Source organism: Gymnoscopelus braueri (assembly GCF_963280865.1).
Source record: "Gymnoscopelus braueri genome assembly, chromosome: 1".
NCBI classification, from domain to species: Eukaryota; Metazoa; Chordata; class Actinopteri; order Myctophiformes; family Myctophidae; genus Gymnoscopelus; species Gymnoscopelus braueri.
Window position 1 is genome coordinate 40,844,249 of NC_137603.1, and position 27,706 is coordinate 40,871,954.

The 27,706-nt window shown below is 41.7% G+C and overlaps 1 protein-coding gene across 4 annotated transcripts in view; it reads right to left on the reverse strand.

Annotated features, from left to right (window-relative positions):
* The window catches only part of crtc3 (CREB regulated transcription coactivator 3), a 53,304-nt gene that overhangs the window by 19,554 nt on the left and 6,044 nt on the right, over positions 1–27,706 (reverse strand). For 2 of the 4 annotated variants that reach the window (XM_080424186.1, XM_080424185.1), the window contains exons 2-6: positions 25,649–25,759; positions 24,012–24,142; positions 18,221–18,280; positions 4,946–5,008; positions 3,250–3,353 (exon numbers count right to left, since the gene is read on the reverse strand). In XM_080424186.1, the coding sequence (XP_080280312.1) occupies positions 3,250–3,353; positions 4,946–5,008; positions 18,221–18,280; positions 24,012–24,142; positions 25,649–25,759 (469 nt within the window). The remainder of the gene's footprint in view (positions 1–3,249; positions 3,354–4,945; positions 5,009–18,220; positions 18,281–24,011; positions 24,143–25,648; positions 25,760–27,706) is intronic. The other 2 variants (XM_080424188.1, XM_080424187.1) reach the window with 1 other exon arrangement.

Below are 27,706 nucleotides of genomic sequence, written 5' to 3' on the forward strand. Positions count from 1 at the left end.
GGGAGAAATGGTGTTAGTGTTCCGTGGAGAAATATTGTTAGTGGGAATGAAAACATAGGCGCACCACAGGAAGTGGAGGGCTGAGGGCAGACCAAAACCCCGGTTTCCAGTCAGCATAGGTCTAGTTAATCACTCCCTCCAGAGTCAAACCAAAGGTAAACTAGAAAAAGTGCTCCTCGGAGCACAGGTCTCCGCCAGGTCAGGTAGGTATGACGTCATGTGTCTCGCTGGCCAATCACAGCTGATGACAGACGGACACACACACACACGGACGGACGGACAGGGGGTAAAACATACTCTCCTCCATGCCTTCGGCCTGGCGGTGACAAAAAAACAGCAGAGGGCGCTGTTTTTCCTTTTTTTTGACGATGGGTTCCCAGATTGCTAAAGACTAAATATGGAGATCCCTGGTGTCATCAAAAACTGCTGACGTTGTGTTGATGACATCACCAAAGGGGTCAGCCATCCCACGTAAAAGATGCAGTTTGACAAGATGTGTTAACATCCTCTATTTGCCTAGAACAGAAAGAGCTTATTTACCAGGCTTATCTACAAGAGCTTACAGCAGGCCTAAAGATATTCCTAGCTATCAGAAGTGAAAGCGCACCGCTAGATATCGTGCACATGCAGCTGAGCTGCCAGTGAGGTGCTGGGTGAGTGACGTTGCATGCAAGACTCACATGAGGACGTGGAGACATGAGTGATGCGAGCGAGTTGTCATACAAGTCAGTGTTCCTTTATACCCATATATGGAAATCCCTGATGTCATCAATATGACATCATAATACCAACGTCATGGCCTCTAAGTACTATGTAGTGCACTGGGTACTCTTATAACGGGTACAACAAGCACAACGAGTATTGAATAAACGGGTGGTGCATGCGTTCCCAACCTGCATCGTTCCCGACTTCCATCATTCCCAAGTAGGCCGGTACCCAACGAGCACCAGCCTACTTGTAATAGTAGTAAAACAAAAGTTAATTTTTCTAGGTCTGATGGCATTTAAGATTCTGAAGACCAATTCTGCCCTGACAGTAGGTCTACGCAGGTTTTATGCAGGTACAATCGTAAAAATTGCAATTCCTCTTGTCAGTCATTTTGGCAGCCATGTCACACACGGGTTCGTACCTACACAGACCACAGCCCTACTCCTCCAATTTGATTTAAGGTGAGCCAATTAGAATGCTTAAAGCGATGTTTAAGCACCGATTCTGTTTGTATTTGAAACTCGTACTTGGCCCGGAGCTTTAGCCAATATCCTGTTTAAACTTGCTGGTTAAACAAAGAGAGTAGTAATCGAGAGAAGGAGAAACGCCCCGATCTACCTCATGTCTGGCCAGATCTGAGATCTGATAAAGTTGACAACACTATCACATACTGTACAGTACCACATCTACCCATGGTTCATGCTCTCCATCTCAGGCGGAAGCTGTATGGGGAGGTAGGGGTTTACAGTATGGGGAAGCTGAAGTATGGAAAATTGGAAGTGTGTGTACAGTATATTTTAACTTAAGTGCATGAAGGTCTTCGATAGGATGAAATGCAAATTCTATAAGGTGAAATATAGCACTGATGAGTCGTTATATCTGACAGTCTAAAAGGTGGTAAATGGATGGAGAGTGTTCTCTGTTAATGAGTGACAGAGAGAAACACAAACACCATAAACTACGCAATGATTTCCAAGATATGAATGCAATATAGAAGCACTGTGTGAACTGTATGTAACTGTTCCAGTTTTTAGTGTCACGTTTGGGCTGACCCGATGGCCGTGTGGTTGGGGCGTGTGCCACATGGTCTCTGATGCCTGGTGGCGAGTCCCTGATTTGATTCCTGGCAGGCTAGACCATTTGCAGAGTGTCAATCCCCTGCTCTTTCTCCATGTTTCCCGTCTCTCCACTATGACTATCAAACAAAGGCTCAAAAAAGCCCCCCAAAATGTCCCATGCCATTATCAGCAGATTATGTTTTCAGAACAGGTTGGACACCTCACTTTGTTTGGTACTACAAAAAGCCAAACAGTTGAGCCCTGTCCTGTTAAGCTGCACTTAAAGGACCATAACAGTGGTCTGGCATGTTTAGCCCATTAACTATGACTCGCAGTACTATTCCTTGACATTAAACATTTCCCAAAGCATACCACTAAATAGTAGTATGACTGTGTGTTTGATTTTAGAATAATTAACATATTTTTTGTATTATAAAAAATGTCAGGTTATATACCCTCTGGTTCTCAAGCTGATCATTCTGTCTTCGTTAAGTCATAGATAAAGCAAAACAATCTCTGAAAGTACCGTACTCCAAAAAACAACAACAGAGTATGCTTTTGGAAACGGTCAGCAGTAATGTCAAGTAAACCATGAGTCATTGTCAGTGGGCTGAACATGTCAGAGCACCACTATGGTCCTTTAACAACTGCCCCTCAAGTGAGGCTTCTCTGCGATGCATTTCCTACACTAACCCGTGAGTCCCAGACACCACAAATAGCTCTACCTGGTCCTGTTACTTTCATCTGAAAATAGATCCTTCCGCGGTGAGTTCCACCACTTGGACCCCAGGGTCACTCTCACTCGTACACACACACATACACCTCGTCCTGTTAAAGGCGGCCATATAGCCCACATGGTCTCTGATGGAGGCGTCAGAAAAAAAAACGAACAGCTTCTCTATGACACCTATTTTGTAATTGGTGTCCGACAAGTGGCTGCGACAGTGTGTCATTGTTTTAAATCTAACCCAGATTTCTGCATTGGGCCTTAACTCATATAGTGCCAATGACGTCTTTTGACGGCCGTTTTCAGTGTGCCATTAGTGCCAATGACGTATTTTTTTTTTTTTTTTTAATCTCAAAGGAACTAGGAGAAAACGATTTTCAAAAAGTTAATTCTCCATCCACTTCAATGTTAAAATGTAAACGGAGAAATATTTTTCTCCGTTTGACCCAAAATGCCTTTGGCATATGGATCAACAAGCTTGAAATAAGCCTGGCAGTGAATGAGTTAAGAGTGTAAATATTAAAAAAAATTATAAATACAAATTTGAAAAGCGTAAATAATAATTACACATTTAATACAGAGGATTTTGAGTTGTATTGTTATGTTGGCACAGTTCTGCGGAATAGGTTCCACAGACATTTTGCTGCTTGAAGGGTTTTATTTGTTACTAACTTACTTATGTAAGTTAGTGACAAATAAAACCCTTCTTGATTCTTGATTTTACTGTGTGTGCATGGCTGAATCACAACATCTCACCATTACGCTGGGGGGGAACTCGACCCATTTGATGATTCATACCAAAGGGGTCCTGGGGATTGGGGTTCATGGCGCTTGTGTGAAGAGCAGAGTCTGAGTTGGTTCTGTGGAGGAAGAGGAGGAGGAAGAGAACAAACCATTACGCTGTGTAGAACCTTGGACAGAGAAATAGTTTATCAGGCTGGGAGGTCAGTGAGTCATTGTGCACTCTGCCTGCCTACACACCACCTACTGAGACCTGCAGGCTGCAGCTGGCCTGACATGCTTTCTTTCGGATAACTTGCACAAGTTGACTGTTTATGAGGATTGGCAGAACGCTAGCTGATGGTTTACAAAACAAGCAATGTAGCCCACAGGTATTTTGGAGATGTTTTAAAAAAATGAAAATAATTATGAGAGGTTTTCAGGGGAAAACATAGCACATGTCATGTGCAAAGTTTATGTGCAAGGATTATGTTTCTCATTGACAGTAGGCTACACGCAGGGGCATGCATTATTTTACAACAGTATTTCGCAAAAATGCATTTAAGAAACAACCTCTGTGCACAATACTGACACTTGAGTGCATAATACAGTATATTAGTGGGTTACAAGTGGTTCTTCATGTGATTTGGTTTGATTTTATTTCAGGTAGATTGGCTCCTCAACAATTAACATTCTCTCCTATTAGCTTATTCCTGACACTGTGACTGTAAATTCACAGCTTCATATGTCCACTTTCCCTAGTCTTTCACTTATAATGTAGGAACAGATTATATACTGTATAATCAACCATCTAAAATCTGAGAAGCTGCTATGAGCTACTCATGTGATTTAAAATGTTTGTTCTCAAACTGACTTCAGTTCGTCACTTCTATGGTTACACTTACCCTTCTTTTACAAACACACACACACACACACACACACACACACACACACACACACACGCGCACACACACACACACACACACACACACGTCCCAAGTCTGGTCATGTCATCATAATAGGAAAACATTCAGCATATCTACAAGCTCCCAACGCATTGCAAGGTGTGAGCTTGTAGATCGGCTATTTTCTGCAAAGTGATTTGGTGTAAAGGGAGAAAATGAGGGGGCCAAGGTAAGACCCCTGGGGAACCCCAGTCAACAACGTATAATACTGCAGGGTTCAAGTGGTTTTTAAACAACAGAGTGAGCTTGTACAGCATCAAAAACATGGATTCACAGAAGGAATGGTTCTGTTTCACAAACATGCTTTACAGATGTCCCACTTGGAGAGAAGTGGAGATGACAGATTGGAGGAGAAAATGTATCAGATGTAGATCAGGAGCCTTGTTGTTAGCTGCGCCGTTCTGACAAGTGTCATGTGTCCTTAAAGCTGGGTTAGTGAGAAAAGAACTATTCATTAGTGTTAAACAAATACTAAAATGAACAGGGAAAAAAGGCAGAAAAAGTACAGAGGAACAACCAACCATAAAAGGGTCTTGAGCTCAGACTGTGACCCTGTATTCCAGTGCCTCAGAAGAGATGAAGACATAAATAAGCTGTTAATGGGCAGATTTACTAAGGATGGAAATTGGAAAATTATACATTAGTGTGGACATTGATGAGTTTATCTGAGACAGAGACACACACACCCACACAGACAGAGGGAGAGTAATTAGCAGGAGAAAAAGTGTGAGAGTCAGATGGGACTTGAGAAAGGGGTCATGGGTCACCTGTTGAGTTGGGATAATAATCTAAACCCAGGGCGTTTTTCCTCAGTCCATGGCTGCTGTTCCCTTCAGTAGAGAAAGACAGAGGAAAACACAAGACAGACACGTTTAGTGGGCACACACCAGAGCCACCGAGAGACACATCTAGTTTCTTAGGACAAAAGACTACAGGCCCAGAAAAGAAAATGTTTTAGTGAAGAAATGAAGTCATTGAATATACATACAGTAGTGTAAAAACAGTACATGGTTACTTGTCAATTTCAGTCGGTGGTTGAACATTTGGGGGAAAACCAAAGCTGGGAACACCTATCGATTTAAGCTGGGATCAGACTACAGGATAATCGATAATAATTTTGGGTTGACAATGCACCTCCCGACTATAAGGTGGGGCTTTGCCGACCCTGCAGTGTGAGAGTGAGAGGTTTAAAGATCCGGTGTAGCTGCATTGGGAACTCCTTAGATGGTTATGGCTGAGTCAATGTGACGTCAGAGGTCTGCCACCCACCGGCCGGCCCTCCCATTAGACAATTTCAATATAGGATACAAATCAAAACTAGAAAAAGGGCTCCTCGGAGCACAGGTCTCCGCCAGGTCAGGTAGGTTATTGTGGCCTCCTGGTGGCGCTATAATAGGCCAATGTGAAAAGGGTGCGATTTGTTCTTAGGCTTTTCACTGCAATCGGACACTGCATTCATGATTTGAGGCATTTTGTTCCAAAAATGTGTTTTGCAAAATTAGACCTGCTGGTGGCGCTATAACAGGCCAATAGTAAAAGGGTGGCATTTCTTCCTCGGCCTAATAGAAATGTGCATGTGAAATTTCACGGAAATCGCAAGCTGCGTTCATGATTTTTGAAAACGGACCAATCCTGCAAACTTTGGAAGCCAATCTTAGGCAATCAGGATGTAATATGGGAAATCGGATAGATCCGTGTTGATCACATGACTATAGAGATACTGTGTACCGATTTGTGTGATGTTTGGACAAAATCTGTAGGAGTAGTATCAATAAATGTGTTTTGCACAAATCGGCCTCCTGGTGGCGCTATAACAGGCCAATCTGCAACATTTGGGCCAGAGGTTCTGACTTCGCATCCAGGGAGTGTGTGTGCACAGTTTCGCAGCGGCCGGGCCAACGGTGCCGGAGATTAGGTGGTAACGGACGGACAGGACACACGGACGGACGGGGGGTAAAACATACTCTCTCGCCATGCCTTTCGGCCTGGCGGAGACAATAATCGAAGCCTATATAGCTTGCTCAATCAGAAATGGAAATTCAAAAGTAAAATGAAGATATTTTAAAACATATTTTTGTGAATGGAAATGACAAACAGATGACAGCTTCCTATCTGGGCTTTTGGGATGTGTAGTTCCAGACTCTACATAGCATTCGCAGACTGTGGAATAGTTGTCTGGCTACGCAAGACTACCCAATGCCAGACAGTGAAAACACCATTGTCTTTATGTCTCATCTTAGGCTGCTAATTAGAATAATTAAATAATTAAAAAAATCTAACAAAGAATGAGTCAATAATTTAACATGAATACTCAAGTAATGATACATTCTGACTATCTTGGGGGAACGTTTTTATGTACATCAAACAGTAATGGTTAATAATGGTTATTTTTGATCAACTCAACTGATTACTTCAATATCCCAATCTGATCACCTGGTAGATCAAAAAGTGGTGGTTGTTCATCTCTGCTTCCTGTCTCTCTCGCTCTCAATTAAAATTATGGTTTAACAAATATATACAGTATTTATTGATTTCCTGATTGATCCATATTGCTCATCGCCCCTGCACTAGGAAATACAGGCTGAAGTGACAAAATAAATGGAAAGGGGGAAGGGGGTGCAAGACGATAACGAATGCAAAAAGTAAGAGGATAAACATTGTAGACATAACAGAAACGAAGAGTGAGCGGTGCTGGGGCGGGGGAGGGGGAGGGGGCAGCTTTAGCCACACAGCAGCATATGAACAATTATGAGCTGTTCTCCCATGTATAATGGCACAGTACAAATACGACCCACTCTGCAGGGAACGGTTAGCCTCTGAGAGCGATGTAAGTAGCATAAACAACCGATTTGAAGAGTCACTGTCATAGCCAAAACACTGGAGATGGGGATGTGGGTGGGGCGGGGGGTCAGTGACTAAGTGGATTTATCTGCAACATTCAGCAAAAACCATGCTTGAACTTCACCAAGCCTAGACAACATGTATCCTGCAACAACCACTGTAGACTAGATAATCACTTGCACACCACTACATACTCTCTCCACAATGAAATGGGTACTCTGACGAACTCAGACGGGCTTTCTATTGATGACTATAACATCTATTTTCAGCCATGCAACCCCCCATGCTGACCCACAAAACCCTCAATGTCAATACTAATGGTAGTTGGTTTGGTTTTGGTTTGTCAATGTACTTTAGTGTTCAATAATAATAATTTATGTTGAGTAATCACACACTCTTTTGGGACTGGAGAAGATGACATTAAATACAGTCCATGTGTTAGATTTGAAAAAGAAATGAAGCGCTATGAAAGCCTGTAGGGTTCCTGTCATACTACAGGGGGCCACGTGGGACCTAGCAGCACGATGTGCGATGCTCTTTGACTCTTAATGAGCCAGGTAAAAAGAGGAAGTTATACAACGTGACAACGCCTCCATACCTGTCATATCATCTGCCTTTAGTCACAGTGTCTGTCTATCATTCAAAGCTGGTGTACTGGTCTAAATTTATCTCGCTGGGCAAAGTGTAATATCTAGGCAATACAATGCCGATGAGCTATGGTACTCCACCCATTTGTTACTGGTTATATTTTCCTGCTCGACTCCTGTTGGCATCCAAATACATTTTCCAGCTTGTCTCATATAATTTAGTTGTACAACATCCATTCGGCAAGTTCACTACTAACACAAGACATATCTGGAGCCAACAATATGATGGACTACCATAAACTTCAGAGGCACGACACAAGCAATTGGAAAATTGTACTACGATTCATGCACACCATAATATCAACACTGAGGTGTGTTCACCTCTGCTCCAGTTTTTCTCAGTTGCTTTTAGTACATTTCTGAGAACTGAATTGAAATTAAAAAAATAAAAGAAATAAACTGGACTGGATTACTGGACAAGAAAAGAAAGTACTGTAGTACTGCAAGTACTGTATACACTATGATGGAAATACATCACAGGCAAAGCAACATGATGGAAAGACATCACAGTCAAAGCAACACCATCAGTAAGTTGGCAAGAGAAAAATAAATATATAGAAATATGCACATGCAATATTCAACACTATACACCCAGCAGTGCCTTGACTCGTGAAGGGAGATGTGTGAAGTGCTGCATTGAAAGAGAGGATATCTGCTGTCATATGGATGAGACTTGTTTCCGTTCCTCGACACAGGAACGTCACAAGGTGTAGAAAAACTGCAATGCATCTTGCTATATAGTCAACATAGGAAAGTACTTACAGACTATACAGTTACTTTGACAACAGGGCTAAGCATTTTGATTATCTTGTTTGTAAACAATAACACAAGGACTTGTCATTCAGGTAATCAATTGTGTGGTGCCGTTTGTAATTGTTTTGAGAGATGCACTTTCGGTTTTGCAATTTGCGCTACTGAGGAAAAACTGAGGAAATTTAAGATGAGTGAATTTGTGCAGAAAATTCCATTTAGAGCAGGCATCAGCTGGGTGAAGCTGAAACTTAATTTCCACAGCAGTAAGGCTTTAGGCCCTGTCTATCTTTCATTTTGATAATTTCCCTATATGATTTTATAAGGATTATTCCACATATTCTAGGGTAGGCATTATAAGTTACGGCTTCAGCCTACACCTTTTTGATCCAAGAATTTTATTTTTTCTTTGGAAATGTTTAATGTGACTAATTCTGTGCATGGCTTAAGACCGAAATAAATGTCAAACTGAATATGTATGAATGTAGTATGTATGTACTGTATGTACAGTATGTATGCATGTATGTATGTATGTACTGTATGTATGCATGCATGCATGAATATTTCATTCCTCCCTTGTCCCTATACACTAAAATCCAATAAGGCTTTAGGCCCTGTCTATCTTTCATTTTGATCATTTCCCTCATCTGTAATTCTGTTGGTAACTGATCTGTAATTCTATGTGGAATAAACCTTATAAAATCACCCAGAACACAAATTCAACATCAATAATGTCAAAATGAATATGTATGAATGTAGTATGGATGTATGTATGTATGCATGTGTGTATGTATGTATGAATATTTCATATTTAGGTCCTCCCTTGTCCCTACACACTAAAATCCAACTCAGATTTACTGAAGACTAGAGTCCTAATCAAAGTTGCTAGTGAGCTTAAAATGGTAAGCTTACACTAAATCTTCTGGACTACGGGCAAATCCTTGGCTTTGTTTATCCCTGTCCAGGGATTTATGAACAAACTAAAACATGTGCACACGCACACACACACACACAGGAACAACAGATCTTAACTTGCTCTCCTCAGATGACAGCAGCTTCACGACACATTTCAGTAAAGCGGTTTGGCTTTCCCCCCCTGTACTGTATTAAGGCTTAGCACTGCAGCAAAAGCCATATGGAACACACACACACCCACACCCACACACACACACACACACACACACACACACACACACACACACAGCCTATATACTGTATTAAAGTGTGTAAAGGCAAATAATAGAACAGCTAGAACCGTTCAGAAAATATCACTTTACTGAAATGCAGCCTTTAAAACAAGGAACAGACAACTCATACCATATCACGATATTAAAATATACAAAATACCAGATGATACCCAGATGATCTTAATTACCGCAAGGACTTACGTCTTAACCCATTAAGACCGGGAAAGCCTTATGTTTTAACCCATTAAGACCGGGAAAGCCTATACGTTGTTATACCTTTAACCCATTAACTGCCAGAGGTATTTTCATATTTTTTTAGCCAGTGCCAGAGTTTTTCATTGAAAAAAATAAAGTACTCAGGAGCCGAGATACAGAATTTTTAAGTTTTAAGTTAACAAGGAAGTGGATAGGAGTCTAGATCTTTGAACAATCATATCTCCTTGGTCTTTGGGTCAAATTGGAAAAACATTTTTATTTTATTATTTTTTACTTCACGTAGATCTACGCGATTGGCACGTGGCGGCTTTAAATAGGTTCGCGTAGATCTACGTGATTGGCAGTGAATCAGTTAAAACTGGGAAAGCATCCGTGTCATTTTAGATGTTACTATGTATATAGCAACAGGAATAGTGTTAATTTTTTTGAATAAAAACATTGAGATTTTCTGAAAACAAGGTTAGGATTTAGAAGGCGTTTTTAAACTTGGCCTTAGGTCTTCAGACCTGGAGGCGTGGTCAACCCTGGTTTGCTACCAGGACAGTAAATTGCGCCCTGAATTAGTCATGGGTGTGGTTTGGGCCTTACATTCATCAAACCAATCAGAGTATCGGCTGCCATTACCTTTAAGTTAAGATCAAGGTGCGCTGTGCATCTTCCCTTCTTCCACCACGGAAAGGTCTAACATGACATCTGACATTTCTAATCAGAGCTATAACACTTGATTGCCTTGTATTAACATCATTTTTGATACACAGAATTAAGACCCACATTCTGCTGACTAGAACTTCGGCCGCGCTGCGCGCGGCCTCAGCTCTATATCATATGATTATTATATTTGATTAAGATATATGATCTTATAATAATCATGGGGCACGTATAATCATTATCTAATAATCATATAACATAATGAATCATCATACATCTTATTAAGTAATGTGTTCACAGAGAGACAGACATGCTAGATATAGATAGATATATAGCTAGATATAGATAGATATATAGTTAGATAGATAGATAGATAGATAGAATATTCGTTTTATGCTGATGGATAGATAGATAGATAGATAATGTACATTTGTTTGTACTCAAGTACTGTACAAATGTGAGGGGTTTTAGGATCGGTGGTACGTCCGCCAAGGCTCCACTGTTTACCCTTTTGTATACATCGTATCCCAAAACTAATGGTAGATTCCAAACCGCACGGATGTTTAAGGTTTGGTCGGCTGCATAATATTTTAGGTCGGCAGCGAAACTACCCGTTTAAATCGCTTATTTAGTCAGCCTGTGGCCATGTTTCCCATTCAACCCGGAAAACCCCCCTACGTCCGCTGCCAGTACTGCTCCCGGTTTGGCTACAATGGGTAGTTTCGCTGCCGACCTAAAATATTATGCAGCCGACCAAACCTTAAACACCCGTGCGGTTTAGAATCTACCATTAGTTTTGGGTTACGATGTATACAAAAGGGTACACAGCGGAGCCTTGGCGGACGTTCCACCGATCCTGGATGAGAACGACATAGAACCTCATCTCGGAGCTGTATAGCGGAGTGAGAGGTTCTTTATGGAGCTAGTGATCATTTGGACGTGACATTGTGTCACAAAATACACCAAAATAACACTGTTCAACGGGCTAATTAGATTGCATTGATGACATTGACCAGACTAACGTTCATACAGGTTGTTGATAAGATGTTTAACATAGCCAGCTCAGCTCGCCCTACTCTCACGGAGCCCTGTTGTTGCTGCGTCTGCCTGTAATGGCGACAGCAAGGCCATTGTCTGGAAACTGGCCTCAGGATGACACGACCAATGAGAGTGAGCGCTTTCGTTGTTGCTAAGATACGGTGTCTGGCACGCGAGCGGCCTTTTTGCATGTAGTTGAAGCGCAAGGGGGCGGGGGGCGGGTGGGGAGAGAGTCAGCGCACTGAAGTCAAGGCACAGACTACTGTGTTGTTGACAGACAACGGATGCACGCTTATGAGAAACAACAAAAATAAAACCTGGCAAAACAGTTGCGTGCATTAGCGCAAGATGAGGATAAAGGAAACATTCAGTCTAAATGTCCAGTTTGCTAATTCACAACTACTGTGCCAGATAATCACCAAGAGTTAAAAAAGAAAAAACGTTTCAGTCATTCAGTCCGACTTCACTGTAGCCTATAGTAGCCTTTTCAAAAATTATATTTGTATTACGCTGTCCTGAAAGTTTATAATATTTAGAGAAATGTAAAGTTTCAAATACAAAAGTAGTAGTAGTAGTTGCGAATTACTGGACATTTAGACTGAATGTTTCCTTTATCCTCATCTTGCGCTAATGCACGCAACTGTTTTGCCAGGTTTTATTTGTGTTGTTTCTCATAAGCGTGCATCTGTTGTCCGTCAACAACACAGTAGTCTGTGCCTTGACTTCAGTGCGCTGACTGTCTCCCCACCCGCCCCCTTGCGCTTCAACTACATGCAAAAGGGCCGCTCGCGTCTGGCACATGGGTCTCTGGCCCATAGCTTGTGGATCTCTGTCACATGATTGGCGTAGCCTGCGTTGCCAGGTCTGCCTTTTGTATAATCGATTTTGGTCTTATTTGGGCGCGCATTTGGGCTCGTTTGCATAGACCACGGCAGCGCTTGTTTCTTTCCCGTTTGACTGATGTGGCAAAGGTGCTCAGTTTGGTGAAACGAACCATCCGGAAGTAAATTGCGAGCTGGCGAAGTGATTTGCATAAGTATTGGGGCATAATGCGTTTCATATAATTGTACATCCTGCAAGTACAGTAACGGTATGGGAAGCAGGTATGCTGGGAGGCAGAATATTGAAGAATTTTTGTGAAAAGTTTGGAGTTAGTTGGGCCATGGGTCTGCTTGGATACCCTCCACATGCAATCATTTCGTCTCCATGAGTTTGCTTGTCAATTATAGTGGGAGGATTACTGAGAATCAGCTGCATGAAAATGATTCTTCCTCTCTCTATTTCCTCACAGTGGCTATTTGGAAAGACGTCTCCAAAATGCGCACGGGTTCTTCATGTTCTACTTATCAGAGCTATAACACTTGATTGCCTTGTATTAACATATATTTTTTTTCACACATTCTGCTGATTACTGAGAATCAGCTGCATGAAAATGATTCTTCCTCTCTCTATTTCCTCACTGGCTATTTGGAAAGACGTCTCCAAAATGCGCACGGGTTCGTCATGTTCTACTTGTTCCTATTTCCTATCTGCTAGAGCAGTGGTTCTCAACCTGGGGGTCGCGACCCCCAGGGGGGTCGCCAAATAATTTGGGGGGGGGGGGGGGGGGTCGGCAGATTTTTTGGTTAATGTAAAAAAGAAAAAAAAAAAGAAGTTTATAATATCATTATTTTGGGGGTCGCGGCCTGAAAAGGTTGAGAACCCCTGTGCTAGAGCTTCCCCCGGAAATATCTGATCTCCAACAGCTTGTCAGATATTTGTCTGCAGCATAGGCAGGGGGGGGTCAGTCCTTGTCCCTTTTATGCCTACAGTATATATGGAGATCTCTGTAGCTGTCAGTCCTTGTCCCTTTTATGCCTATATATGGAGATCTCTGTATCTGTCAGTCCTTGTCCCTTTTATGCCCATATATGGGCATCCCTGATGTCATCATGACGGCTTTTATGCCCATATATGGAGATCTCTGTCAGTCCTCGTCCCTTTTTTTGTCCGAAATGTAAACAGCACGTGACATTAAGGATAAAAGAAATGGAAAACACAAAAAGTCCTGGGGACTTGTTTCCATTGTTGTCCAATGCATTAGGCTGGGAGAGTGATGTTGTACACTGGTTGGTTTTATTAGAAAGGGTGGTAACTGGACCACCTTGGTGGGGAACTAATTTATCCCAGAATCCCACAACAGAGGCAGAATTTGACATTTTAAGCTCTTGCCCTCTGGAGGGCGTCCATGAAGCCCCCATCTCCGGGGAGCTTGGTCCAACATCCTATCCCTTGAGAGGCTGGTATGGGAAGAGAGCAGCCCAGAGCTGGGTGGGTGTAAAAGGAGGAGGGCGTGGGACTGAGATGAAGCCTGTGACCCTGGTCGATGACCTGCAGCAGCTGTGTTCCGCAGGGACACATCCAGAGGTTCTAGACTGGACACAGCAATGAGGCGCAGACAAGACACTCTTTAGCCAGACACCGCTGATGAGACTGGACAAGACACTCTTTACCCAGACACAGCTGATGCTTTGTGATCCAGGATGCTTTGTGACCCAGCAGCATCCAGTGTTCACTGAAATCCCACGTTGATACGCCATCCGCTACTCTCTCCCCTTGGAACCGTACAGAGTGACGGGACATTCAACAGACTTAACACACCAAATACAAAATCAAGACCCGACTCCGTTCAAAAGGTCACAAGTTCAAACATCCATATATTAATGTGAGAAAATCTTAGCATTCATTTCCAAAGGGGGGGGGGGGGGGACATGCCTCATCAATCCATAGAAATGATTAAATCATTGCATGGCAGATGGCGGTTAGAGAGCAGTTAGAGGCTGTGTGAACGGCTCAGTTTCCCTGCATATCTCTCATTCCTGACAATCCCAAATCACTGTTCTGCTCCATCTCTGAGCCCACCACTGTAACACTAGCTGTAAAGCTGTCACAAGTCAATTCGATTCCAAAAGTATGACAACGAAGGTACCGCATAAACAGCCACAAACATACACTACATATACACACACACACACACACACACACACACACACAGTGTATTGCATAGGGATGGGATTAGGGAACCGGAATCAATACAGTATCAGAATAGTTGACTCTGAGAAATCATTGACATTGTATGCCTCCGAGCTTATCAATTCCTTTTATCAATGCCGGCATGTTTTTTGTCATGTGTCAATGCTGTTGAAAGGGAAAAGATAAGGAGCATTGTAATTTTTGTTTGAACATATAATATGTTCAAACTGTTATTAGGCAAACATACATGCCCCTTCTACACTGTGTTACAGACTCAGAGATATAAAACGGTTGAAAACCTGTGTAAAAGGTCTTCTGTTTTTCCACGCTTAAGATTTAACTGCATTGATGTGCCTGCACAATTAAGAATTTCACCCATGTTACTTGTAATGTGACAAAGTTTGATTCTGATTCTGATCAGGAATCAAATTGGGAATTGATAAAGAGTTGGACCAATATTGCTCATGGCACTAGTATAAAAAAAATCATATAAATTCCCATCCCTCCCTATTGCATGCTTCCTGCACAGCTCTTTTTAATTGATCTGATCCCATCCACTCCCCTCATAACGGTTAGCTTGATGTCAATCCTGAGTGGTTGAGAGGATAAACTGTGAGTGTAAATGGCTAAAAACCCAGAGATCAGGTCTCAGAGTGTACTGTAGTAGCAGTTACAGCACTAAAAGGGTTAAGGGGATTTGTGGCTCTCTTCCAGGGCTGCCTAGTGGTAATGCAGTGCAGATGTGGTCAGTGCTGTAAACACTTCCCGCCCCACTCTCTCCTGAGAGCGACTACAGGAGAACTGCCTCTCAATGCAAGAGAACGGCCTCTCAATGCAACAAGACAAGAGCCTTTAGATTCATTCCTACAGTACAAGTGATGCACAGTACTACTGCCTATCTACTGTATTGTCCACTGGACTCATCGTTCTTGTGCAAAAGAGTGTGAGAACCGTATACTTGTCCAACGGCATTTCTCTGGCGCATTGCTTGATCCATATGTTTTTTAACTGCCTTAAGTGACACAAGGTTGAGTTCAACTTATAGACTTTTTATGCTCTCTGGTAAGTCATGCGACAGCTGTGAATTAATAACCTCTAGTCCATAGCCGCCATTTCCACACACCATCCAAACGGGCTGTGGGACCGCAACCACGACTACAGATCCCATTCCATAGCCTGCTAGGACCGTTCACAAAAACACTAATAAACTGCTTAAATTTGGGAAAAGTAAAAAATTGTCTTTGTCACCCTCTTTATATGCCAATGGTAAATACCTGTGTGGAAGTTCAGATCAATTGCTCAACCCATTGAGGGAGAAAATGCAGCTCAGACAGAATGATGGACAGAGGTTCCTTCATTTTATAGCAGGCTATAGTAGGATATCGGTCAAGCTTTGATGTAAGCCACAGTTGTTGGCTTTCATTTACCATGTCACAATTTTCCTCTTAGGTGATGAAGACAAGTTTTGTTTTGTCCATTTCAGGATGTAATTAAAAAGCTGCTCATTCCCTTCTACAAGGGGACTAATTATTAGGACCATAGCTTCGTCTAGAGACCATCACCATCTTTCACTATTTGCCTGATTAAGTCAACAAAGCAACTACTACTAATACTATAGGCTATAATTTAGCCTTTGACTACTATAGACATAATTGGCCTGATATTCACTAGAAATGGAATGAGACCACACTGGGTATTTAATAATAATTTCAGCCAAGTCTAATCTAACTAGTCAACTTTCACATGTCACATTCATCTCTACAGTGCAGTCTGTTTGTCTTTTTAAGTGTACTGCAAAACGTATATTCTGTAAATCACCCTAAACTGTTAGGCATCAGTGGTGTCATACTGGCAGATCATAACTGGATAAAAGGATTCATGGCCAATCCATTTCCTTAGGAACATTGTGATAAATGCTACCAGCAGGAGCAGGCCAAAGAAGTGCACTGCCTGCCATATCTCCAAGCAAAAGCCTTTAGTCAAGACAAGATATCCAGGTCAGACGTAAAGAACAATGTACCAGACCAGATCGGAAATACATTCTTAACATAACCTGGCCATACTCACTAAATGCTCAAATCATCACTGAAACGCAGAAAACAATCAAACTTCATCACTTGTAGCTCTGATGGTAAGCAGATGGGTTGGATTTTCTCCAAGCCTTCTGGTTCTTGTCCCCCCAGGGACACAGTGGTTTCCAGCCAAGGGAAACTTGTACATCACTGCTTGTAACACAGTCAAGTGGACTATAGCTCCAGCGCTGAAGGGGAAGCATATTCTTGTTACACACTGTGAGGGCAATCTGCTGCAGGTTAGAGTAGGAGGTTCAGCTCGGCCAGCAGAGGCACGATGGAGCCAACACCAATCCCGCTGAGAGAGATGTATGGTGGGATAGATAGAGGAGCTACAGAGATCGCTCTGGTAGAGAGAAGTAGAAGGGAGCAGGTCAGGATGTTGGATTTACTAATGCTGGGTCAGAATGGGCTGCATAGACAGAAATGTTAAGAGCTAGACAAGAAAAAGGGAAGGAAAATTAAAGTAAAATACACAAAACAGAGCAAAACATTCAATGCTTTTAAAATTACCAGGATGTGTGAACATTTGATTAAAATATGGTGATGGGAAACACTCGAGCTCTTGAGAAATATCTTCAAAACCATGAAATTGTCATATACCTACTAGAATGTCAAAAGGAGACTTAGATGGTCAACAGGTTTTGCTTTTTCAAACCAAATCTATTGGATTATGGGTCAGAGTGGTCAGTATTGCTGAACAACTTAGTGTGGATCCACAACATACATACACACACACAAACAAACAAAGGAAAATAAAAAAGTATTTCATGGTTTGTGCCACATGGCTCCCGCAAAAACAAACCCTCTCACAGAGCACAAGGTCGCTGTGATGTCTGCTCGCTCGGTCAGGACGTTTGTCAGCCAACCTGTTTCCTGCTGTCAACAACGACAAGAGGGCGTGGACCTCTCTCACTTTTACAAGCTGTTACTGTGCACTGCAACATGGAGGCCAGGGACAGGCTGCGTCTCAGCCGAGGCAATGCAGTGGGTGGGAGAAGACAAGGCAGGGTGGCTGGCAGCCAGCCAAGTCAACATTCAAAACACAACCGAGAGAGAAGTGATCAGGGGAGGGGCTTGGCCCCGCCTTTTATTGCGGGCTATAATTCAGTCTGCCTTAACACTGAGGAAAAGCCTTTCACTGCTTACACAGACTGCACTAGAGAGGTACGGCCAGGCAGAACTGAGAAAAAGAAAATCTGAAGCTAATATATTTGTAGGATAAGACAGTCTAGTGTTGTTGTTTTTGACACACAGAATGAATTTGTTTGATCAGAGATCTTCTGTTACTGTAATACTTTGATAACAATGATAGCAGGGTGTAAAGCATGATATTTTGACCAAAAGGCTGCCAAACTCCTTTCAGCAGACACAGGTTAAAAAAGCAGCCTGATAAGTTAGAATACACCAGGAATTTCAATGAAGGCACAACACACATGCAAATGTGTCCATCTGACACATTGGAACCTCCGAGGAGTGGATATATTTCTGGTTTGAGATTGACCACAATGGCTGTTGTTTGGGTCCTAGAGTGACATGACACAGGAAATAAGCCAGCAAGAAGAAACACATTATATTCTACAAAATTAGTCTGAGGAAGAAGAATAAATCTGTAAGAATTCATCACTCACCTTCTCCAGTTGTTGTCTGGAGGTGGGGACAGGTACACTGCAGCATACGGAGAGCTTTCCATGTGAGCTTTAGTTAAGGGAAACTGTGACAATAATTAGACTAATGACATTGTTACTTTCACACAGACACAGCGTTTAGAGGGCATTGTAGCAAAGTCCTCCAGCCTGACATAGACTCAACCTCTGCAATACAATACATGTACCCAAGTAGCCACAACAGGCATCAGTGTATACAAATCAAGGATGTGGTATGAGGAGAACTTTTGTCCCAAATGCACGACATGAATCCTGAGGGTACAGACTAGGTTAAACATGTTCAAAGAAAAACATACAAAGTTATATTGTACAAATACGTTTTAATCTAAAACCTCAGCATAGAGGATGGCAAGAATGACGAACAACAGGGCTGCATTGTTCAAAGAGTTGATGAAACAATGATGGCATTATGATTTTGTAGCAAGTGCCTAGTATGTAGAGTTCCTGGCTTTGTCTCTAACAGGGCAGGACTTCAGAGGGGGTTGTTGTGCCTTGCTGACAGTCTATTTGAGTGTTTGCCAGAGAAAAGCTTCTAAAGCCATCGCTAGCTGCGACGTTTTTGGCAAGTGGCTCAGGATTGAAATGTTAATGGGTGCGAAAGCATAAAGCAAGTTGATGAGAGTGGAGGTACAATAGTGGCAGAAAAGGGCCTACTCTCGTCTCTACATTTGTAGAGTCTAATTCTACCCCTGTCACAGATCACCAACAATCACAAGAGAAGATAGTTTTTTTAAATAAAACAAAGACATCAATAGAGGAGATCTTATTGGCTAGCCAACAGGCTGTGTAGCACATGGAATAATCCTGTTCAACAAGTAATTTCACTGGTCGATGTGCTCCAACAAAATTACTACATCAACGGAGCTCAAACTCACAAATCAAAGTCTGACAACCGGAAATGGGTGGACTTATAGCAGAAAGTTCCTCAAAGCTGCAGACTTCTCTGCTGACATATGCAACATAGATGAGAAAACAATCCGAGACAGAGAGGCTGACAGAGGGATTACAAATATATGGGGAAATACATACGCTATCAAATTAAATGACTGAACGATACAATGCCTGTAGCCCTACATGATTATTTTATTTATATTTTTATATATATATATATATATATATATATATATATAAAATAACCAGCTTATCATATCTCGATCCCAAAGCTCGCTGTGTAGATCCCATTTATCTATACACACTCCCACCAGGATTTGTGTAGAACGGAAAAGTCAAAGTCTAGCTACCATTAAACAAGAACAGATATTAAGACTAATCTCTTCGGTTCTCTTCCAGAAGGTCAGTCGTCTTAGTTACTGCACTCAAAAGAGTGTTAATTTTACTCTGACAGTGTCCTGTAAGGGTCCATTTAGTTTCATTTGTACACTCTCAGAAATTAATACCAAGGATTTCACTGTGTGCAGATACGGTTTGGCTCATTTGTGAAATACAAGCCTCCACTGTGAGGGACATATGGCCCTTTAAAAAAAGGTTTGGTGTGAGATTCAAGTTAGGCAGCTGCCCAGCTCCTCTTTATGTGATTATCACTGGTTGTTTCACCATGACTAGAACAGCACAATCTCTTGCTTTTAACGCATGTGTATCTGTTGCCCAGAGTAGGGCGGCACGCTATCTGCAAATTAAAGAGATTGCGATATTTTCTCCTGAATATTTTGTAACGATATAACGATATCTACCACATGCACTCATTTCCGCTAAGCTCCTCAATGGTGGATGCAGAACTGCCGTTATTGGCTTCAGAGTTCATCATAAGGAAGGTCTTAGCGACCAAAATGTCAATCTGTTTTAACCAATTCAATGCACAGGTAATCAGTGTGTGCGGGAATTCATTTCTTCTTTGAAATGTTAATTTTGTTAATTAAATGTTAATTAAAGAAAAAGAAAGCGGGACGTGCGTGTTGCTTTCAACTTAGTATGTTTTCATCTAATGCCACAGAGTTTTTCTTAAATTAAGCTTTCCAATACTGACAACTTCAACAATCATTTAATTGTGTGAACTAATATTCCCATATTTGTGCAGCCCCTCAATGCATCATGCATCATCAAGGAGAGATTTATGCACTTTTCATCCTCCTCTGCAAATATGTGAGAGATATAAGTTGCCATCTTCACTCAGAATGGACAGTCACCAAAAGATTGATGTTAAAATTTGTTGTCATCCTAGACTTAAATGACTCTCCCAATAATGAGTGCTGCATCCACATAAAACAAAGACACACAGCAATGGGCTACCACATTTCATACTAACAAGAGCAGACTTCCATGAGAAATCCATAGAATTGTCAACAATCTGAAAAGCCACAGAAGTGTGCAATGCTGCAGAAGTATGGATGTCTCAAACTGAATCTCAGACGCATTGATTAAGTCAGTGGTCAACTCCTAAAAACAGTTCACTTGGCATCTTTCCCTCACTTGTCCTCAGTCTAAACACAGAAAGATTTGTTTTACTCAATCCAGGGGCACTCCAGTAGCGGACTGGTTTGTGTCAACCACATAATCGCAGCACCCCCAGTTTTATTCTAGCAGGAGCCTTGAGTTGCATGACTCTCTAGTCTACACTGTCCTGTGTAAATAAAACAAAAATGTCTACAAAAAAAGTATGCAAAATAGAAAACATTAAAAGAAATCCCCTAACAGACCATTTATTTTATAGTATTTGTAGCCATGATCAATCCTCATTCAGAACTAAAAACGAGAGAAACAAGCCTCTCCCCTGAATTATCATTAGGTTAGGGGGCCAGAGTTCGGTACAGTATATTATTCCAATTGTAGACAGGTATGTAGTGAAGCTGCAGAAGCCTTGGCTCTACATAGTAAAATCATCAGTGTTATTTAACTCTGAGAGCATAGAGGTCCATTTCTACACTTAAAGAGTTAAATGAACACTGATGATTTTACTGTGTACTTGATTATCTGAGGATTCCTGGAGGTGACTGAAGCGATCTGTCATAATTACTAACCCCTGAGGCTAAGTTTGCACTGTTTTGTTCTTGTTTGACGTCATCTGCTCTGTAATTTCCATGACTTATGACCATTTTACACAGCTAAAACGCAGTAGATGCGTTCACACTTGAACGAGTTTGTATCTTTCTACACTCTTAACCCAAGGGTTCAGATGTAAAATGTCTCAGTCTTTGTCCATCTCTGATCTGAAGATCAACTACGCTTCTTGTCTCCTGAAAGTGTAACCCGTTACTTCAGTTACATGACACAATGCATTGTGAACAGACGATTGGTCAGACTCAAACTGATTTGTTACATGTGGGAATTCTAGATTAAATCAACTGTGCTCATTCTGCTCAATACTAGGGCCATTAACGAATACTCGATTTCCAAACCTAATCTGCCTTGCGTGTTCTTGTGTGGCCATGGGCCCTTGTAACCTTGAACATTAGCTGGCCCCCCGAGATGACAGTACAATCTGTCTGCAGACTGCAAGACTACACTTCAAGTTACACCACTCTCTTGATCTTGATCTCCAATGGGTAGAACGGCTAGATGAATGCACATAAAACTATAATGTCGGTCAAGCTGAAACGGGCGATCCATTTGGTAATGATGACAGAAAGTTTGCAACCAGATTTGACCGAAGTTTTGCAATGAGAGCAGTCTAAAACCTGTCTGGAATTATCCTTCAAGGTAAAACTTATTTCTTCACAATTCTTTGTGTCTTAATTGTATTTAAACAAAAACATTACAAAAGTGCAGGCTATATTGACTCTAACTTGGTTAAATTCCCATTCATGTCAAGGAAAAGATGGTGCATGTCCGTTCTCTGTAAAACTTCAATTGATAGCCCAGGCTTTTATTTAAACATAATAAGCCTTTATTAAAATGAGGCTATAGACTCTATAGCAGAGTACCAAAGTCCTGACATCAATCCCCATAGGGAAAGCTAAGAGTGCGTCATATAAGAACTGTGTTCCAAAAATTAAAAAAATCAGCCCAGCGATATCATCAGGTATGGGACTCTGAGTCGATTATGATATTGAGTTACATTTGATAACGTCTGTGTTTGGAGATTTTTTTTTTTTTCTTATTCTTTGTATTAACTTTTTCACAGCCAGCTAATGCTTCATATCCATATGAGTAAAATCGCCAGGCCGATTTGTTTATTTTTGGAACACAGTTCTTACATGACACAATCTAAGATTTCCCTATGGGAATTCCAATAGAAAAATAACTCTGGGATAGCGGCCTCTAGCGGCAGTGACACAGTGAGACTTCGGTGCTCTATAGAATACGATATTAAGGAGGAATCATTCATCTGATCTCGCTCCAGCTCGCTCAATTTCTCATCAACCACGGCGCAAAGTAAGAGGGGTCTGTGGTCTTTAACACATTAACCGCCAAGAACGTAGTCCTACGGTCCGTTAAATCCAACTGTTAAGCGCCGAGACCGTAGCCCTACGGGCTGCGGTCTTTTCGCGCATGCGCGGTCCGGGTGCACTTTCGGAATTTTTTTGATCCACTTCCGTTTCCGGTTTGATGACCGGAAACGGAATTATTTGGGATCCGGTTTTGACGATCACGTCCGCCCTCGTTCTACAGACGAAACTGAAACTCAATTCTCTTCCTGTAGTTTTTTCTCCTCGCATTTCACTGTTTAACGTAATCCGCTCTAACTACAACATGGATACCCCGTTTGACACGCGATCTTCACTGGGAGATACAGGGAGATCTCGCGGATGTAAACAGACCGGCTCAATCTCAATCTTAAGGATTTTAACAAGATCTATGGCGACATGAAAAAAAACAAAAAAACAACAAAAACACCTTGGCACTGGTGAGTACATTATGAGATTAACCTCTGGCGGTCGATGTGTTAAATGAAGTCTTACAGCATACAATATTAATAATATAAAAAATGTATACGTTTAAAATTTCAAAGGTTAAACATTTTCAACAACTGTGTTTTTTTGGGGAAGAAATATTCGAATAGAACGTCAATTTTGACAGCCCTTTACAATAATTCTAAATGACACCATTATAAATCCCCATTCTGAAGATAATTAAAAGATGGCTGGTGATGGATGACAGCTTAAATCTAAATGTAAAATTCTACCTTCTCTCCCATTCAGTGAATTACAGACATCCAACACACAAAAGCTGGCAAATGTGAATCCTCCCACTACCACCTTCAATCTAATGAACACAGACAACTACATGAGCTAAATGGGTGTGCGACACACAAACACAAATTCATACAGTAGTTGCTGTTAAACATAAATGAACAGCACCAACTTTGCATCACATTTCTGGTCATCATAATAACCAGAAATGACATAGTGATGATGATAACTGCACCTTCAACATAAACAGCAGCCTACAGTGGTGAATTTCATCACACAGCTATAACCACACCGTGGACATCAAACCTGGCAACCAAGGCCAACCACCTGGTAGCCACAATGCCCACTTTCAAGACACACATGGATCGCTATGACGAGTGTCTTAACCCATTCAATCCGGGAACGCATCTCTGTCATTTTAGATTTTATTTGGCTATTAAAAAAGATCGTAGTGCGGCAAATCGTAAAAAAATGTAAAAGTGTAAAAATATATATATATTCAAAGATTTGCACACATCTTGAAAAATAGCAGATCTACATCGCAGCACTCTATTTTTTAATAGCCAAAGTATAAAGATATGGATAAAGTGGTTACACAGATGCGTTCCCGGTTTGAATGGGTTAAGATAACGTCTACATGTGGTGGAGTGAGATTGTTTTAGAAGGATATCTGCCGTCCGTGTTTGTCGATGGGTCTGCGATGGGGTGAGTTGATGCGGTTTCGATCCCTGTGGACCCTCTCCACCAGCCCGTGATGACGTGTCCCTCGGAGAGAGTCAAGCCCCGAGGGGAAGCCACCCTGAGGGAGAGACGGTACATTAAAAAAAGTGAACGAGACACAGAAGGAGACAGGAAGGGATATAAATTATATATATTACCCAAAATGATTTATTTTAATATATATAAATCTGTTTGTCATCTCCAGTCGCTTAGCCTGTAGATCCTCAGTGTTCATTTAACTCTTGAGAATGTACAAATGTGTAATGACAATCAGACTTTGGACCCCAAAAAAACAGGCATCGGTCAGCATCTAAAGTTTAGTATTTGTGTACAGGGTTCTGAGCCTGCTATACATAAATCCTGAATGTTAATTCTACTTTTGAGAACGTACAACTGTGTAATGTAACAAATGGATCAAGAATGAAATGAACACTCAGGATTTTACAGTGTATAGCTACAACATCAGGCTCAGAATCCTGTACACAAATACTACACTTTAGACCCAGACCAATGCCAGATTTTTGGGTCCCAATTTTGGAGTCCTAGACCACCAATTACTGATGTTTACAGTGGATTTTAAAAAAAATAGCCGATCTGCAAGTAGATTAGCTATTTTAGAAGATTTTTGAAAATCTTCGACTATAATGACATGCCCAAAATAGAGACGCCAGGTTGAAAGTGGTTCAAATTGGGACACATCGGCTGCACAATTAAAAAGTCAAATAATAGCCGACTAGATTAATCTCGCTCTAAAAAAAAGGACCCTGAGCACGTGGAGCATCCTTCCTAAAAGGTTGGGATGAAAAGCCAAGTCTCCACAGCTGAGAGTGGCCTTCTCTCGCCATAACCGGGATAGATTTCGGGACCCCGGGCATGGCGCAGGGATCGCTGCACTACCTTCTTGTCTACCTCAAAAGGGCCATTCTTCCAGGCAACAAGGGTACTTTCAGCTGGAGCTTCTGTGCCCTGGCCTCGCTCGCTCCTCAGAGAGCTGACACAGATACAGGCCCACTGCTACAGAGAAGCACTGTTGGCTTACGTACAGCACTGCACTTCTTAAAGGAGAGTTGAGAATGACTTGGAGCTGCAGCAGAGAGTGCAGATCTACTGTTCTGTCTTTGCCTGTCTTCATAAGGACATCTGAATGATTTAACGTTCCCAAGAGAGTAGCTGCTTTGCACTTCTGAAACTACAGTACAGTGTTGGGCTGTTTTAGCTCTTGGTGCCGAGAATATTAGAGTGTCTCATTGTTGTCAAAACAAGCCTGGCTTTGAGGAAGTCCAGGTTGAGAACAAGAACTTGTGTTTGGTAAAGATAGTAATACTTTAACCACTTAACCACCCAAATATAGCAGATGTACAAGCTCATCTACAAGGTCATGTGCGCTTGTAGATCGGCAATTTTCGGAAAAAAATAAGAAAGAAATAGATGTATTTATTTTTGTCTATGACATGCCCAAAATTGGGATGCTAGGGTTAAAGTGGTTAACAAGGTGAGCCGGTTAACAACTAACAAAAACAAAATTAGTACAACTTAAGAAATGATAATGTACCCCCAAGGCAAAGGTACTCAGTTAAGATCTCACCTGAAATTCAATGCCGGCATTGCCAATTTGATTGACATTAGGTAAAGAACCTCCGTAGTACTGTGCCCGTGACTGAGACAAACGAAGCTGCTGGATCTTCTGATATTGTACCTGTTGGTCAGAGGGGGGGGGATGGGACATACGTAGTTAGTTACGTACACATGAATTGTCTGTTTTTCCCCCCACATTGAGCGCATATATGCTTAACATTTTAAGGAAAGAAAATCATCCAAAATACTGACTTGGGATCAAGGGAAAAGGTATGTGGGACTACGGATGGAACTTAGCTTCTAGCTAAATCCGGCATATTTACAAGCAATCATGTGTATTGATTTAAATGTTCATTAATGTGCACTGTCCCGGAATTAAACAAATAAAGTGTCCAAAAATCGGAGTCAAACAAACATCATCTTCTCCAAGTATTCAGGCAACACTCTGATCAAGGACAGGCAATACTGACTGTTAAAAGTCTGATTTATCCCGACACATTGTGATCTTGTAGATCTGCTGTTTTCGGCACACGGCAGTGCCGGCACCATCATACGGTGAGGTATAAGTTAAGCATACTAGACCATACCCGTCGGGGGATATGAGCACCCAAAATATGTGCAGTGTGGGTTATGCGCTGTGCACATAAGACTGTAAAAATGACAAAGCGACCCCATTGGTTTCTACACAGACCGTAAATTAAGCCGATTGTTCAGGAATTTAAAATCCGCCATATTTCTATATCGTGTCATATCACGTCATAGATAGCTAATGCAACCGGAAATGAATGCTATTGGTTGTGTAGCTTGTCAATCAAATCATCCCGCCCCTCCTAGAGCATACCCTACTTTATCGTCAGTATGGGACCATAATTTACCAAAACGCATATCATGATGATTGAAAGAAGACTTTAAACTAGCAACTGGAAGCATATAGTATTTATGACAATGTTTATTAAGGTAAGAAAATCAAGTCTAAAGTTCGTCAAAAACCCACCCACTTGCATTGAGAAAAAATATTTCTGACACCAGCAGGGGTAAAACAGCGAAACTACAGGCCATTCATATGAACTGTCACTTCCTATATAGACTCAATTTCAAAGGCCAATGCTGGGCCCTTGGCTGTGCACAAACAGTAGATCAGGGATGGAAAGTGACTTGGCGACTGCAACATACACTCACGCTAGAGATGCGCGGATCGCGGTTTTAGCCGCGGTTGCCGCAGTTAACCGCGGTTTGGGTGGATTCGGGTCAATCAAATATAATTATTAATTAAAATCGGATAAACCGCGGGTGAAATATTGCGGTAAATAAATTAATGACATCTAATATATCTATCCATAAAATAGCTAAATCTCTGCGTGCTTGTGTCTGTGTGAGTGTGTAGAGCAGCCTCTGTGAGATGCGATCACAAAATGCATTGATTTAGCCTATGGAATGTCGGTGCGTCTTTTTTCTTTTTTTCAAACCGGTGCTGCGCTGGCAGCAGAGCAGTGCGCTCTGTATGTTGGATGCCGCATGTATGTTGGATGCCTGTATGTTGGATGCCGCACAGAGTCTGTATGTTCAGTGCAGCAGAGCAGTGCGCTCTGTATGTTCAGCGCAGCAGAGCAGCACCGGTAAAAAAATAAAAAAAAAGACGCACCGACATCCCATAGGCTAAATCAATGCATTTTGTGATCGCATCGCACAACTAATACTAAAACTAACGGGGAATACCCGAAAATAATTATATTTTGACATACGGGAAAAACGGTTGGTGCGGATATTTAAATTGGATAATATAATTATTGCGGTTGGATAACGGGCGGATAATTAATTTGTACATGCGGATTCGGGTGACGTGAGAGGCCATCCGCGCATCTCTAACTCACGCGCGTCCCAATGGCCGTGTGCAAATGCAAATCAATTGCTCCAGCCACTGAGGAGAACCGGACAGAAGAGATTTTGGGGACAGACAGAGGTTTGTAGAATTATAGGAGGATAGGAGGAAGGGGGATAGGAGGATGAATGTTAGCAGACTGGTGACAAAATAATTTCGGCCAATCACAACAGCTTCCATTCTGCATAA